At 40.1% G+C, this 17,415-nt stretch overlaps 1 protein-coding gene across 3 annotated transcripts in view; it reads left to right on the forward strand.

Annotated features, from left to right (window-relative positions):
* The window catches only part of ATF2 (activating transcription factor 2), a 92,189-nt gene that overhangs the window by 56,769 nt on the left and 18,005 nt on the right, over positions 1–17,415 (forward strand). For 2 of the 3 annotated variants that reach the window (XM_030580862.1, XM_030580863.1), the window contains 2 exons: positions 8,389–8,538; positions 12,962–13,168. In XM_030580862.1, coding sequence (XP_030436722.1) covers positions 8,389–8,538; positions 12,962–13,168 — 357 coding nt within the window. Of the gene's footprint in view, positions 1–8,388; positions 8,539–12,961; positions 13,169–13,608; positions 13,683–17,415 lie in introns of those variants that run through there. The other variant, XM_030580864.1, reaches the window with a different exon arrangement.

Genomic DNA, 17,415 nt, shown 5'->3' on the forward strand with positions numbered 1-17,415 from the left:
AATTAACTTGCTGAATTTAGAAGATTATGCTGCTAATTAGTTGCAAAATAAAGATAAGTAATAGAGCAGCAGATGGTAGGATAACACCCAGGAGAAGGAGGGTTATTACTCTGATGAGCTTTTGTGGCAGATATGAAATATGGATCTGACTTTTTCATAAATTGTTTCTAGAGAATATTATCTAGTTTCTGTGAGCTATTGATGGAGTGATCTATTCCTACCAAATTTTGACAGATGTGATAAGGATTTGTTTTCAAGGGTACACATGCACATTAAAATTTCACTAATAAAGATTTAAATGTTAAAATATTTTAAAATCAGATTTTTATTCTGTGATGATTTAACCTCATTCGAATAAGCATCTAGATTATGATTAGCCGTTATTATTTCTTCACATATAATACTATAACTATATAAAGAATAAATCTTTAATATATGTGATAATGTATCAGATTTTTAAAACTAAAATTCATAATATTTTGGGTGACTACTCCACTATTCTGTTGAAATACAGTGTCAACCCATATGCCACATGCAAGTATTGGAATACTTATCTGGTATTTGGGTTTCTTATATACATCTCTCAATCTCTGCTGTGCCTAAAACAGGGAATTGTTTTGTATTCCTATTTCTGTGGTAAATATCTATTTTGTTTCAACTATATAACAAGTTTTCAAATGGGATTTATTTACTTTGAAATGCAAAAAATGTATTTTTAACTGTGTAACCTTTAGCATTATATACAAAAGTCAAGTTTCCAAAACAATATTAGTGTGGCCATTTGCAAGTCATGTGTGTCTGATGGTATACATTTCACAACATAGACAGTAATATTATGTTATACATTTAATTGGAAAATTTTCAATAGGCAAAATGCATGTGCACTTTGTCAGAGTTAACATTGCTATTGGAACCTTACATTTGAATTTCCTTTGATTTTAACTTGGCAAATTTAGTATGAGAGATTTTTGTGTTCAGTTCAATAGAATCATGGCAGTTAGGAGTTTAAAAAAAAATGGAGCTGGATGCATACTGCAAAAAGTTTTCTTGCAAATATTTTTAAAAGACTTTACTTTGCCTATCTTCTCACTCCTATGCATTTTCTTTGTTACTGTTCTAGCAAATGGCTGTGCTAGCAGGTTCATTGAACCTACCGACTTTAACCAGTATTACAGCATATTTGCACAGAATTAATTTTTATTTTGTAATGGTTAGCATTTGCATCAGAAACCTGATTTAAAAACTGGAATAGAAACATAACATCTAATTTGTATCTAATGAATACAGTTCCAATTGTAACTATTTAGTATTTGCAATGAACTGCTTATCAGCAAGCTATAGTTAAGAAATATTTGAAGTTATTCAGCTCATAATTGAAAATAATACATTTGAGAAAAATCAGTCTTTGCAGAAAATTTGTGAAGACAAAATGAGCTGAAATTTGCCATATAACTATTAAATACTTGCCCAGCTCTAGAAACAGAAAAGATTTGTTAGATCAGGGGTCGGCAACCTCTGGCACGCGGCTCACCAGGGTAAGCACTCTGGCGGGCCGGGTCAGTTTGTTTACCTGCCATGTCTGCAGGTTTGGCAGACTGCGGCTCCCACTGGCCAAGGTTCACTGTCCCAGGCCAATGGGGGCAGTGGGAAGTGGCACAGACGAGGGATGTGCTGGTCATGGTTTCCCACCGCCCCCGTTGGCCTGGGACGGCGAATCGCAGCCAGTGGGAGCCGCGATCAGCCGAACCTGCTGACATGGCAGGTAAACAAACTGGCTCGGCCCACCAGGGTGCTTACCCTGGCGATCCGCGTGCCAGAGGTTGCCGACCCCTGTGTCAGATTATCCAGTCCATTGCCCTGACAGTTCACCATTAAACTACTAGTTCTCCAGCTGTACTTTCAGAATGAGGGGGGAATGGTTCTAACGGGACATTACATTTTAGTAAGGAGAATTGAGTGAACAAAGGATGAACTTTTGCTCTTGCTCTTGTTTGACTGGAGACAGTTGGTGGCAGGGCTTGGAGGTTTTGGGGGTTTTTTTTGTTTGTTTTTGCAAAGCTGTGTTTACAGTAGTAGGAAAATTAACTTATTTTAATGAGCATTTAGAATTTGCAAAATATAGAATTAAGTAAAAATTGCCGACACAGGATGGCAGTTTTCCTCTGTGTTTGGTATTGGAAGTGACTTTTTAGTTCCGTAGGAGGTTGGGGCAAGTTACTCCCTTTCGTCCTCAGGCAAATTGTTCCAGCAACCCTCCTGTGTCCCTGCCAGAGCTGGGAAAATGTGCAGTGTCAAAAAAAAAATGTGCAGAGCTCATTAGCACTGCTTTTTAAATACTATGTACAAAAACAAAATAATGTTAATTTTGCAAAGTCAAGCACTCAAAAATTAGGAAATGCTATGATAGAAGTTCCCCATGCAGCCTTAATTTGATCCTTTATATGTATGGCTAGCCTTACATAAGGTCCTAACAGCCGGGGCAAACACGAACTCACTGAAGTCTTCGTCTAGTACCAAGACTTCGTCTAGTACCATAAACACAAGGGAGTATCCTTCCTGCTCTCTGTAACCATAACACACAGAGCTAGTCAAAAGTCAGAATTTCTGTTTTGTGGAAAATTCCAAAATTCTGGAGGGAAACTTCAAATCTGAAATGTCCTGCAAAAGGGAAAACTTCCCAAAAACGTATTTCAGAATAATCTAAATGTTTCATTTTGGAAATCTTGAGCCCAAGTTGCAGGGCTCCCAGCTCCATGGCAGGGAAGCTGGAAGTCCTGAATCAGGAGCTGAACCAAACCTAGAGCCAGAAGTTACAGTTGCAAGGGAACCCAGCATGTGGTTGTCAGAAGTTCATAGAATATATGTTTCTGCAAAACATTTTAAATTAGATGATTTGGCATTTTCCAGAATTCCTGGCCAACTAATAAAACATGCACAAGGGGGGGTGCATTAAGGTTGTATTTCTTAAGAACATGAGAATGTCTGTACTGGGTCAGACCAAAGGTCCATCCAGCCCAGTATCGTCTACTGACCGTGGCCAGTGCCAGGTGCCCTAGGGGGAGTGAACCTAACAGATAATGATCAAGTGATCTCTCTCCTGCCGTCCATCACTACCCTCTGACAAACAAAGGCTAAGGACACCATTCCTTACCCATCCTGGTTAATAGCCATTAATGGACTTAACCTCCATGAATTTATCCAGTTCTCTTTTAAACCCTGTTATAGTCGTAGCCTTCACAACCTCCTCAGGCAAGGAGTTCCACAAGTTGACCGTGCTCTGTGTGAAGAAGAACTTCCTTTTCACCCGGATCACCTGGATCAATCGGTCTTCAGCTGTCATTAAGACTGCGTTTGCCACGTACAGTTCTTTCGTTTCTGCCATTGTTACCAGCCTTTCTCCTCTTTCATTTCTTGCTCCACTGCCGTATCTCCCTATGAACTTTTCACCAGCTTTCCCTCACCCGACCTTAGCATTGAAATCTCCCATCATAAGTGGACTTTTGTATGAAGGCTCTTTCTAGCTCTTGGTAGAGTTCTTCCATTTCTTTGTCCTCACTTGCACTTGTGGGAGCATAGGCCTGGATGACCTTGAGGATAGCTTTTGATCCATCTGAAGATGCAGCACACCAATACGTGATGATATTAGCTGGCATGATATGACTTTCAAAACCCAATCCTTACTAACAATAAATCTGATGACTCCGTTTCTAGCACCATCTCTCTTTTTCCGAGCCTCACAGTGTTTCCATCCTTCCAGTTGACTTCCAACTCCTTCTTTCGTCGAGTTTCGCAGATACTGAGGATATCGCATCTTATCCTTTTCTTCTTCTCCATTAGATGGTTTAACATTTCCTCTCTTGCCAGTGACCTACAATTATAAGTACACACAGCGAGGGTTGTCCTTTTCGATGTTGGCCTAGCACCTGACATTTTTAGCAACTGCTCGTTGTTCAATTTTCACTCGACCACCAAAGAACGGTTTGATGACACGCAGGGAACTAAGACCCATTTACTCATGTTGTTTTAGCCGTTATCTTTAAGCCGTCCCACTGGCTAGGCGAGCAGGCATACGTACCTCCTCAAGCTTAGCTAGCCTTCAACCTCTAAGAAGAAGGAAAAACTCTTTCCTCTGATAGAGCAATCCCCCTCCTTGGATTGGATAGTCCAACACCTTTGTAGCATGGTTAGACCTACCAGGGCATACGCCCCGCTACCATAGTTGTCAGACGGCCAGGGTCGTTGCTGCACCACGATGAGGCATGGAGGTTGGATTTTGCAGCGGACTTTCTTTTATTTGTTTTAAATTTGCTGCCCATTAAGTTCATTTGGTGGCCCCTAGTTCTTATATTATGGGAACAAGTAAATAACTTTTCTTTATTCACTTTCTCCATAATCTCTTAAATTCTAGTGAGAAGTGTCATAGCTTCTTTAAAAAACCAACTGCATGGGTTATCACCAGGAACCCAAGACTTCTAGAGGGATAGCATAGGCTTCGACCACTTAGTTAAGATTTATTCACACTGTAATAAGAGTGCCAATACAATACTCTAGGTGCCCTTGACATTTTATGCAAGAATACACTTGAATTAAAGCAATAACTAATTGTGATAGTAAGCTGATATTGTCTTTGTGAACCAGTTACTGAAGGGGGACATGTTACTACAGCTACCATGTCAGTGGCTTGCACAACTGCTTGCAGAACAGCAAAGGAATGTTGGGAGTTAGGGATTCTTTATTCTATTCCTAGCTCTGAAGGCGAGTATAATCTAGCCAAGCACCACAGCTAAACACATAGATTTGGTGTAATTTGTTGTGAAAAGCAACTTATGTGACTTGCCTTTTTAGAGCTTTGGGTTCTGTTCTCAACTCTGACAGAATTGGCTTTGTTCAAGCTGTTACTTTAATTGTAAAACGGATTAAGATCCTTTCCGGCCTCCTAAAGTAGAGGAGGGTATGAGTCCTTGCTTAACAGTAATGGCTTGGAAGTTCACAGAATTAACACTGGTCAGCTGAAGAGCTAAGACTGGAACTTCATCTCCTCTTGACTCCCTGCCCCCAGTACACCTTCTCCCAGGCCAAGAGTTTGGATGCCTTCCATTGCCTCCTGTCTTCATATATCTAGCTCTGTGCCTACTGTGTAGCAGACTCTTGTCAGTTCTGAGGGCATGCTTAGTGCAGTTGGTATATAGTGAGTTCTGTGGCTCTGGGAAATGTCAGTTCAGAATAGAGTATTTGGAGACTTTTTAGCAATAAGCCTCCAACAACCTCTGCTGATCATATGTAGATCTGGATGGACTTTTGCAAAAACAGCAAAAGGCTGTTTGATATCAGGACTGTCCTCTTCGTTAAATTTCAAGTTTATGCTCCAATGCATGGAGGTGCCAGAGCTCTTCAGAGAAATTCCTGGAAAGAGAAATTTATCATCGGAAAAAATAGTTTTTGTCACTCTTCAGTCTCAAATTTAGCAGAACCCCTTGATAAAACTTTCAAAAAACCTTCAGTCTGAGATGAAGAAAGAGAGTATGGAAAATTCCAGTCCAAACGGTTAAAGTTAGACAAAATTTATAAGCAACTGAAAGCAGGAACCTATAATGGAAGGTGCTAAGTAACCTTAACAATGAGCATTGCTACCAGTTATGCTTGTAATATCTTATCATACTCCAAGTAGTCTCTAGGTGTTGTAGGGCTGAATGTGAATTTTAGGCTATTTAAACACAAATATCTCAATTCAGCACCTTGTAAGATTTGGATTTTAGCTGAGCATCTACAAGTTCGTATGCTTATCCAAACCTGTGGAGGCATCCATATCAGTCCCCATCTGTCCCCACAGCTTCCGTTAGGTAAAACCCTGTTGGGAATCAAGCTGTGGTCATCCTCCTATGGGTAGTGGGGAGTCTTGTATTCAGAGAAAGGTGACAAGCTTATTTTCCACTATTCTTCCTAGTATCTTCAGGGGCTTCTCAGGGTGAGGAGCAGGAGTGCTTCTGCCTTACTCATCAATATGTCTGCTTTTTGCCTTTATTGAATTAATGACCTTCTTTCTTGTGCACTTTTGTCTATGGTACACAGGAGAGCTGAATTTACACTGTAAGCCTAGTGGCATAAAAAAGAGGATAATAAATATTGATGATTTTTGCTACTTTCTGCACAAATTTAAAAGAAATCTGCAATAATAAAGATTATTCAAGAGAGTTGTGCATTTTTATGTATTTTAGACTGCCATGTAGTAAATCTTTGTTAATTTGTTGTAAAAGTATACTAATGTAGTGTTTAATGAAGTTGATGGTTTTAAGTACAGTACTGCTCACTGGAAAGATAAATCCTCATACACAGTTTATCTTGCAGGGAAATTGTTTAATAACACTGAATAAAATCTTTGTGAGAGTGCAAAATTTGAAAATAAAAACAAACCTATTAATATAGCCATTGAGGATACCTAAGTCAGTCTCTTATTAAGAAAGAGATAGATAATAAGACAGAAAATATCTCATTGCCTATATATAAATCCATGGTACGCGCAGATGTGGTCGCCCCATCTCAAAAAAGATGTATTTGAATTAGAAAAGGTTCTGAAAAGGGCAACAAAAATGATTAGGGGTATGGAACGGCTTCCATATGAGGAGAGATTAATAAGACTGGGACTTTTCAGCTTGGAAAAGAAATTACTAAGGGGGGATATGATTGAGGTCTATAAAATCATGACTGGTGTGGAGAAAGTAAATAAGGAAGTGTTATTTACTCTTCCTCATAACACAAGAACTTGGGGTCACCAAATGAAATTAATAGGCAGCAGGTTTAAAACAAACAAAAGGAAGTATTTTTCACATAACGCCCAGTCAACCTCTGGAACTCTTTGCAAGAGGAGGTTGTGAAGGCCAAGACTATAACATGGTTCAAAAAAAGAACTAGATACTTTCATGGAAGATAGGCCCATCAATGCCTGTTAGCCAGGATGGGCAGGGGTGGTGTCCCTAGCATCCTTTTGCTAGAAGCTGGAAATGAGCAAAAGAAAATGGATCACTTGATGACTGTCTGTTATGTTCATTCCCTCACGGGCACCTGATATTGGCCACTGTCAGAAGACAGGATACTGGGCTAGATGGGCCTTTGGTCTGACCCGTTATGGCCATTCATATGTCATCCTACCACAGGCATATAAGCCTGTTGTAAACAGAATACATTACCTTTTGTTGAAAATTTGCTGTAATTCTAATTCACATTTATAGTGAAAGCATAGCTTTTATTTTCAAGCGGTTTTAAACTTTATTATCAAATAGACTAATACAGTCAATAAGATCTGCTTTAGAATATAGCACATGGTTAAGTATATAAAATCTGTGGCTCTTGAAATATATTGTATACAGATACAGTTTGTAATTGTGTTGCTTAATAAATCAGCTCATAAAAGCTTTTGTAAACTATTGTTGAAAATATTTAGCCCGTGCACTATGTAAACATTAGTTAAATTCCACATCTGAGTTAAAAGATGTCAATTATTTAATGCATTATCAAGATATCATCTTAAAACAAAGAATATGATTTAAAACAAACTATAAACCCACCAGAAGTTTTTAAATTCGGGTTTGAAAGAAATTTCCTGTGGCTGGGTTTACTGTCTGTGTACTTATCCATTCTCGTCTCTCTATCGCATTGTATACCAGGGGTCAGCAACCTTTCAGAAGTGGTGTGCCGAGCCTTCATTTATTCACTTTAATTTAAGGTTTCGTGTGCCAGTAATATATTTAAATGTTTTTAGAAGGTCTCTTTCTATAAGTCTATAATATATAAATAAACTATTGTTGTATGTAAAGTAAATAAGTTTTTTAAAATGTTTAAGAAGCTTCATTTAAAATTAAATTAAAAAGCAGAGCCCCCCCGGGCTGGTGGCCAGGACCCAGGCAGTGTGAATGCCACTGAAAATCAGCTTGCGTGTCGCCTTTGGCACGCATGCCATAGGTTGCCTACCCCTGTTGTACACTGGCTACTCCACTCCATCAATAGTATTAGTTCACTTCTTCGACACCGTTCTGTGCATTTTCTTCCATTTTATGCTGTGTAGAAGGAATGCCCTTCCTAAACTTGCTCATAATGCCGTTACCCTTTAACTTCCTCATATTCCTCTTCAATACTCACTTCTACAGTGATGGTTGCAAGCAATTTTCAACTAATAGAAAGCCAATTAGACTTTTAAAACGTTTTCTTTTGATGTTTCATCCTCCTGCACCCTTTGTGTTTCTTATCTTAAAGTGTGAGCTTATTGTGTATGTTTGGAAAGTAGCTAGCAGTATATGAGTGCTACGGCTATATAAATAGCTATTATTTAATCTGTTATCACAGTATCTTCCTTTATGAAAAATGTGACACACTATTTTCTTACTCTACTTTCAGAGATTGAAAGCTGCCTTGACCCAGCAGCATCCTCAGGTCACAAATGGAGATACTGCCAAGGGGCATGCTAGTGGATTGATTAGGACTCAGTCAGAGGAAGCCCGATCACAGTCATTACAACAGCCTGCTACATCAACTACAGAAACACCGGTAGGACAACAAAGCCAAGATGTACTTCTAACTCCTTTTTACTGTTATGCAAAAATCTCTGATCCTTTTTCTTTTATTTTATATATTGAGAATAAATTGAGATGTGTTATGAACCAATATTGGAAAAAATGGGGGTTGTCTTACCTACTCGGTAAGAAAACTAAGGCCTCCTGATTTCTATAGCACATTGGCATTGAATTCTGGGGTAAACTGAAAATTGTGCAGCAAGTTAAGATACATCTGGAACATATTGACAAAACAAGGGTTACCATGGTATTGTATTAGTTTAATATTAAATATCATAAGCACCTTTTAAAATATTTTTCCAGTCATTTCAGGTTCCTTGCTTGAAAGAGCTGTTATTGACTGATATAAAAATGAGGGACTCACTGTATGATTTAGTTAGTTTACTGTGCTCTCTTGGATGTTAGATGGTGATTTTGGGAGAGCTATTCTAGTTGATGACTAGGAATAGGATGAAAATAGGTGGGAACAACGAGCCAGGTTGGAGAAGAGGAATAGATATACAATTGAGAGTTGGGAAGAGGTCTGGTTCCCTTGATTCTAGGAGAAGGATTCAGAAGCTACAGTTTTTACTCAGAGGTGTGCTGTTGACCTGCTTTCATCTGGTCAGAGAAGCCTGTCTGGAAAGCTCTTTCTCAAGAAAATCCAGGCTTACTAAATAGCACAGTGAAAACAGAAGCACACACCCCTTTTGTGAGGGAGAAAGAGACAAACATGAAGGAAGCATCGCTATATTGAGTGTATTTCAGATGATAACTTCCTTTTGTAGGTTAACGTACACTAGGAAAATGACATTTTGTAGACAGAGGTTGTCAGCAATTGGTCACTGTGTCTGTTCAGGAGTTCTTTCTTTCCCCTAGTCAGTGTCCTTAAAATCAGATGACTTGTATCTCTCTCCTGTCTGTTTTCCCAGCTGTAGAACTTCTGCCAGTGTAAAAGCTGGTATGAAAGACGTATCCTCAAATATCATTGCTCCTGTGTTGACAAGCTGTAGCTTTTGGAGTTAGACCTTCAAAGAAAAGATGTATAGTGTGTCTCTTCTCTTGTCTGTTACCTGGGGATACTGTGATGGTTCTGTAGTACCAGGCTGGAACCCTCTCACATGGTAGTGGATCTCTTGAACTGTAATATCACATGCTAGTCTTTTTAAGGATGTTCAAAATAAAGACCTGAAGATCGACTCCCTTCAGGATTTATAAAGCAATTGGTAGTGCCTTAAGAATCAAGCTAAAGTATTCCTCTGGGGTTTTCCTTTTAGAGGTGAGGTGATATTCAGTTTTTAGGGCAGCTGAAAAACAAAAGCAAAGACTTTGTCATAGTTGCATGGGATTTCAACTTTATCATGAAAATCTTCTCAGGGATTTGAAAAATCCCTTTAGAAAGATTTCTGGCCATAATGTTGTATTAATAATGGCCATCTGCTTGCCTAGAAAATTGAGCATGAAGCTCCCTCTATCCTTACCAGTTTTTTCATCAGAACAAGATATTAATGAAGGGTCAAAATTGTAAAGGATTCTTAACCTTCTTTTTCTTTGTACCTATAACCAGTAGCAGACTCATTAACAGGAGGTGTAAATGCTGTCAGTGCAATCAAGCAGTAAGATCTGAATGTTACAATTTTTGGTCACAATTGTTTGGTGCAAAAGAAGACAGTTTAAAATAATTTGTCTGTGTGTTTGGTCAGGAAGTTTTTCTCCCCCTTGTTCTGTCAGGCCTAGTGAAACTGACTGAGGAACATACATTCATACATACTATATAACAAGCTTTGCATTTCCTATCTGAAAAGAATTTTGAAAATTAGAAAAACAGATCCCATTTGTTGGTTTGTGAAGTACCAAAAAAGGCAAAATAGCATTTAAAGTTTAGATATCTTGGCCAAGACTTCCAAAAATGGATGTTTATGTTCATAGTATCAAGGAAAGTGCCCGAAGGGCCAGTCCTGGGGCCAGTTTTGTTCAATATCTTTATTAATGATCTGGAGGATGATGTGCACTGCATTCTCAGCAAGTTGCAGATGACACTAAACTGGGAGGAGTGGTAGATACAGTGGAGGGTAGGGATAGGATACAGAGGGACCTAGACAAATTAGAGGATTGGGCCAAAAGAAATCTGATGAGGTTCAACAAGGACAAGTGGAGAGTCCTGCACTTAGGACGGAAGAATCCCATGCACTGCTACAGACTAGGGACTGAATGTCAAGGCAGCAGTTCTGCAGAAAAGGATCTAGGGGCTACAGTGGACGAGAAGTTGGATATGAGTCAACAGTGTGCCCTTGTTGCCGAGAAGAGTAACGGCATTTGGGGCTGTATAAGTAGGGGACGTGATCATTCCTCTCTATTTGACATTGGTGAGGCCTCGTCGGGAGTACCGTGTCCAGTTTTGGGCCCCACAGTACAAGAAGGATGTGGACAAATTGGAAAGAGTCCAGCGGAGGGCAACAAAAATGATTAGGGGGCTGGAGCACATGACTTATGAGGAAAGGCTGAGGGAACTGGGATTGTTTAGTCTGCAGAAGAGAAGAATGAGGGGGGATTTGATAGCTGCTTTCAACTACCTGAAAGGGGATTCCAAAGAGGATGGATTTGCACTGTTCTCAGTGGTAGCAGATGACGGAACAGGGAGTAATAGTTTCAAGTTGCAGTGGAGGAAGTTTAGGTTGGATATTAGTAAAAACTTTTTCACTAGGAGGGTGGTGAAGCACTGGAATGGGTTACCTAGGGAGGTGGTGGAATCTCCTTCCTTAGAGGTTTTCAAGGTCAGGCTTGACACAGCCCTGGCTGGGGTGATTTAGTTGGGAATTGGCCCTGCTTTGAGCAGGGGGGGTTGGACTAGATGATCTCCTGAGGTCCCTTCCAACCCTGATATTCCATGATTGTCATATTCAGGCACCTAAAGATGTAGTCTGATTTTTCAGAAGTGCTGAGCACCCACTAAAGGCAATGGGAGAAGCTGGGTGCTCAGCATATTTGAAAACCAAGCCATTCAAAGACCGAACATCAGGCGTCCCTTTTAAAACATCTTGTCCCCTTCTGGTTTTGAGGCTTGGTTAAGCAGGTGTATGCTGCCCAGGATAAAGAGGCTGTTCTTACTGAGTCCATCCACAAGAGCAATGTCTACTCTTGGATTGAGACTGTGTAACATCGTCACCTCTGTGTCCTTCTGTACTTTTTATGTTGTTAATCTTGATGTAACAGTCTCTGCAGATGCTGCCCTGACAAGGTGGAATTTTTATTTATGTATTGGTCCCAATTTTTCTTCTAGGTATACGTACCCTGTGTATAATCTGGTTAATGGGAACTAGTGTGAAAGTTCTCAGTATCTAATCAGTAAGAAATATTTGCAAATGGTCAATTCTTAACTGTTAATTTAACTTCTCAGAGTCCCTTTATACCAGTCTAGATTTCATATTATGCGCTGTGGAAGTTAGCATTGGTACTTTGATTTCTGTTTTTATTTAATAGTTTATTATTTATTTTATTTTATTATTATTTATTGTATAACAAGTATTAAGCATGCAGAGTCGGCCAGGTCCCTTTATGAGTAGAATTAATTCAAGGTAGAATTTTATCCTCTTTATTGGCTGATAAGACTTGAAGATCCAAGGTTGTATAGCTGTAACGCAACAGTCCTTTTTTATTGGGGACTATATTCTGCCCGTGTAGAGGGTGGACTGTATGATCTAATAGGATATTTTCATTTCTAACTACTTTGATCCTATCCATGTCTGGGCTGGCATAGAGGGACTTGGAAAAGCCAGAAGTAACAGGTAAGAAATTACTTTTCTAGGGATTAGTTAATACCAGTGCTTTGTCCAGATCCTTGTGACAAGCAGTTGTTATATATTGGGCAAATATTACATAACAACCAAAGTATAGCTAAGTTTTAGGATAATAGGTGTTTGGAAAACACCAGAAACAGAAACTATATGAAGTTGTTGCCTGATAAATTTCATTTTGCAAAGTCATTTTTAGTTAAATCGTTTTTTATAACTTAAAGGTTGTAAATATTTTGTCTTCCTGTAACTTTAAAATGGGTAAAAGAATGTTTGAAAAAAAAATATAAAAAGTTACTTCTTTCAGGTTTACTTGTATGCCTAGTATCAGAATGGAGTGAATTTTTGCAGCAAGATTACAAATCTGGAAACCAGTAGGTCATGATTAAAATACTGAGAATATTAAATATAGTTTACTAGTGAGCAAAACCACAAGACAGTATTCATAGAATTAGGATGTTTATTTAATATTTCCTTTAGTCAAAAATTACATTTTAATTATTAGAACAGAAATATCATTGAAGTTTTCCTATATAAATGTGTGTACATTTATACGTGTAAGTCAAACCCTTACATTTGAGTTACATGTTGCGTTACACTGAACTATGATGTTCCTGTTTCCTTCAGGCTTCCCCAGCTCAGCCCACACCACAAACCCAAAATACAGGAGGTCGTCGAAGAAGAGCAGCGAACGAAGACCCTGATGAGAAAAGAAGAAAGTTTCTAGAGCGAAACCGTGCTGCTGCTTCAAGATGTCGACAAAAAAGAAAAGTGTGGGTGCAGTCATTGGAGAAGAAAGCAGAAGACTTGAGCTCATTAAATGGTCAATTACAGGTATTTTCCTTTTTTTGATTACAAGCAAGAAGTGGAGTTAATTTTCAGTTAGCAATCTTGGGATCATGGAGTGCAAACTTGGTATGAGAGCTACAATATGAATAGCTTTCTTAAATGCAGTTGAATTCAGAACAGACATAATTAGTATTAAAGTGCCTGTATCATAGGTATAATAAGAATGAGACTATGCAGCTTCAAAGATATGTGAAATCTGGGATCTCACCTACTTGGCCTTTGTTCTATTTTAAGTAACTTTAGGGTTGTGACACAAACCAACAAGAGCACGTTGATGTTGAAGTGAAGTCTCATTGGCAAAATCTTAGCCTTAATTTAGAAATGCCTCATTTATATCAATTTGTGTCACTGCCTGAGTTACTTAAATTCAATTTTTTGTTTTAATTTCCTTTGTATTTTTTAACTGTAGTTTTTTTTCTTTAAAGTGAATGTAGTGCTCGTGAAAGGTGCCAGATTGACAGCACTGGAAACTGAAGGCCTCTATTTGTCCACAGAACAGGTACAGCACAGGCAGTGGCAGTGAAAATTTCAGCACACTGCCCTACCAGTGTGCCTCAACCCTATTTTTTAGGGACCATATAGTATGAGAGGGTTGTCCAATATCTATTCCTAGTCAGCCTTAGGTGCCTTTGCTGAGACTGCCAAGAATGTGACAATTAATGCCAAGTTGTGATGTTGATCCCCACCCAAGTCCAGTGAACTGAAACATCCAATTCATTTCATTTAGACAATAAAGCAGGCAACTGGTGGTACTGGCATTTTGCTACCAGTCTGGACCTAAGGTCTGTGTCAGTCAACTTGAGCCAGCTAGGCCTCTTTGACAGGTATTTAAACAAAAAAACAACTACCACCACCCACTTAAAAGTGTATAAGAATTAACACAATAGACATGTCTCCTTGTAAGACACTAAGGTAAACTTTTTTTTAAAAAAGCTATATTTTATTTTTATTGAAGATTATCAGAAATATAATAGGATAGAGAATAAAGCAAAGAAACACGATAACACTAATATTCAGGAACCAAAATATGAATATACAAAAAAAATTTAGGTTGTCAGATCCTTGCTGGTATAAATCAGTGTGGGTTGTTTGAAGTCAGTGGAACTTGCATGATTTACACCAACAGAGGATCTGGTTCTAAATCTCTTGACATCCCCATTTTTAAATGAAACTTAGAAGCAGTGTGTAGTAAGATGTATAGGACAGTATGACATAAGTAATTTATGTCATTCCATTTTGTTTTAAAAACAGTTGAATGCAAAATGAGAGGAAGAACAACAAAGAGCAGGAAAGAATAAATTTTCAAACATCCATTCTTTATTCTTTGTCCTGAGGAGTAGGCAGGCATGTTGAGCATAATGCTGCAATATGTTGAACACCATAAGCTTCTCATCTGCAGGTCTCTTCAGCATGTCCAAGGATCCTGTCCCGTTATGCAAGTGAGACTTAAATCTGGGTAAAGGACACAAAGCTGTCACCCAAATTCAAGAAAAGATGCATTATACCTCAATATTGGTGGAATTATTTTCAAATACAATACATAGTGTCTCTCCAAACTCTATCACTGCTCAGTAAATGTTTTTCTAATAGTAGTGGAGTAAAAGTTCTGACTTCAGAGTATTATAATACAGTGATGCAAGGAACATGTACAGCACCAAAGTTAATTAACATAAAAATAGATGGGTGTGGGCTTAAAAATGATAATATTGATAGATGTTAAAGATACATAAGCTTCTTTGGTGCCATCTGTTGGCTGCAACCATGATTATATTAACATTGAAAGGAGTTGTGTAAATAAGTTGTGCATATCCCACCAATTATGAGGCATACTAAATGAAACTTTTTGAAGATTACTGAAGAAATTAGAATGTATGCCATAATTACTGGCCAAAATTCAGTTTCTTCTTCGAGCGCTTGCACGTGTCTATTCCACTGTACGTACGTGCACGTCTTGATCAGTCACTGGAAATTTTTCCCTCAGTGGTACCTGTCTGGGAGGCTCAGGCGCTTTCTGGTGCTGCACAGTCATAGCGTCAGTATAAAGGGCCCAGTTGACCCCTCAATTCCTTCTTACCACCTGTGATGGTCTCTGAAACTGTTCTCTTTGCTACGGCAAGCTTTCTCAGTGGTCCTTATTTTTCTGATAGTTGTGTATAATTAATAGTCTTCGTTAGTATAGTTTATTTTTCTCTTTCCATTAGCAGAGTTTTGTCTGTGCTCGGTACCAAGGCATGTCTCGGTCACCGGGCTTCAAGGCCTCCTGGAACAAAACTCTGCTCCTGAGCAAACTGCACTTCAGTTGCTTGAAGTGCTTGGGTGAGGCTCGCATCAGGGATCGCTGTCAGATTTGCAGGGACGTTAAATGCCATATGAAGAAGGACTAGGAGGCCAGGTTCAAGTTCCTACTTATGGAGGCAACGCTAAGACCTTCCTCCGAGCCAAGCCAGTTGGACTCAGCACCGAGCACCTCAGCGTCTGTGAGGAGTGCTCCTCCAACCTTGTGAGAGTCCCAGCACCATTTGCCATCCTTGGTGCCAAAGAAGAGGCATAAAAAGCAGCTGGTTGAGAGAAGACGTTCCCCAACAACAAAGAAAGCCAGGCATGGGGAACAGAGCAGAGTGCGACCTAAGTCAAGCTACTCCTCTGCCTCAGCATTGCAGCAGTGAGCACCATTGCGTCTGGTTCTGAATAAACCATTGGCACCCGAGGGACAGTGTGGTACCAGCGCTATTGTGGCGCTGTCCACACTGGAGGTGTTTGCTGCCATCAGCACAGTCACTGACAGTACAGGCTTTGGTGATGTTGGTGCTGGTAGACAAATGAGAGCATGTGACTTCAGTTACCATCTGGTACCGGTCTCCTTGGTACCGTCCAAGGAAAGACCATCTATCCTGACCCCAACGCAGCCTTCCCTGCCTCAGCACCAATCTCCGTCACTAGTGGGAACTACCTGTCCTGCTTCATCCGTTCATGTTCTGTACCACTACGGAATGTTTGAGTGCTGATCACAGTGGACATTCCCACCAGTTCATTTTCACCCCTCCTACCCAGCCTTCCTCCCTATCCCTCTTCAGGGATCCCTCTCACAAACAATCTTTGACCCAGGAGCTTCAGTCTCTCCTTTGGGTAGGAGCAGTGGAAGAGGTTCAACAAAATCTAAGGGGTAAGGAGTTCTCTTCCTGTTATTTCTTAATCCCGAAATCCTATTCTAAACCTCAACTAGCTCAACAGCTATCTCAAGAAATTAATTTTGCATGCTCTCCCTGGCTTCCATTATTCCCTCCCTGGATCCTGGGGACTGGTATGCCACTCTCAATTTGAGAGATGCCTACTTCCATATATCGATTTTCCAAGGCCACAGAAGGTTCCTCAGGTTCATTGTGAACTACACGCACTACCAATTCGTGTCACTCCTGTTTGGCCTGTCAGTAGCTCTGCTGGTGTTTACAAAATGCACAGTAGTAGTGGTAGCTTTTCTGAGGCGGTGAGGGGTGCAAGTTTACCCATAGCTGGATTACTGGCTAGTCAGCAGCCGGTCCAGGGCCGGGTAGAATCTAGTATCCTCCTCATCGCCCTAGGCCTGCTAATAAGTGTACGGAAATCTACCGTCACTCTGGTACAGAAAATAGAGTTTATTGAAGCGATGCTCGACTCTACCCAGGCCAGAACCTTCCATCCAGAAGGGTGGTTTCAGATGACCAAGTCTCTGATAGTACACCTCAAGGGCCACCCAGTTGCAACTGTCCAGAATTGTTTGAGGTGTTTTCGCTCACATGGCCTCCTGTACGTATGTAGTGCAGCATACAAGACTGCTCAGACGCGCCAGGCATGACTGGCCTCAGTGTATTCACTAAACCGTCACCTTCTAGACTCAATTCTTACAGTTCCTTGCTTGGTCCTTGCCTCCTGCAACTGGTGGCTGGACCCACTGGTGGTCTGCACCAGCATTCCATTTTCATGGCCCCAACCATTGATATCCCTGGTCTTGGACACATCAGCGCTAGGCTGGGGAGCTCACCTGGGACCCCTCAGGACTCTCAGGACCTTTGGTCTCTGGAAGAGTTCTCACTACACATCAGTATAAGAGAGCTCAGGGCAGTTCACCTGGCCTGTCGAGTGTTCTTTCCTCACATTACGGGTAAGAGCATGTTGTTTCTTACAGACAACACTGAAGTCTTGTTCTGTTTCAACAGGCAGGAGGGTCTCACTCTATCACTGGTATCCCCCGTGTC

This window comes from Gopherus evgoodei, chromosome 11 (assembly GCF_007399415.2).
Source record: "Gopherus evgoodei ecotype Sinaloan lineage chromosome 11, rGopEvg1_v1.p, whole genome shotgun sequence".
Taxonomy (NCBI): domain Eukaryota; kingdom Metazoa; phylum Chordata; order Testudines; family Testudinidae; genus Gopherus; species Gopherus evgoodei.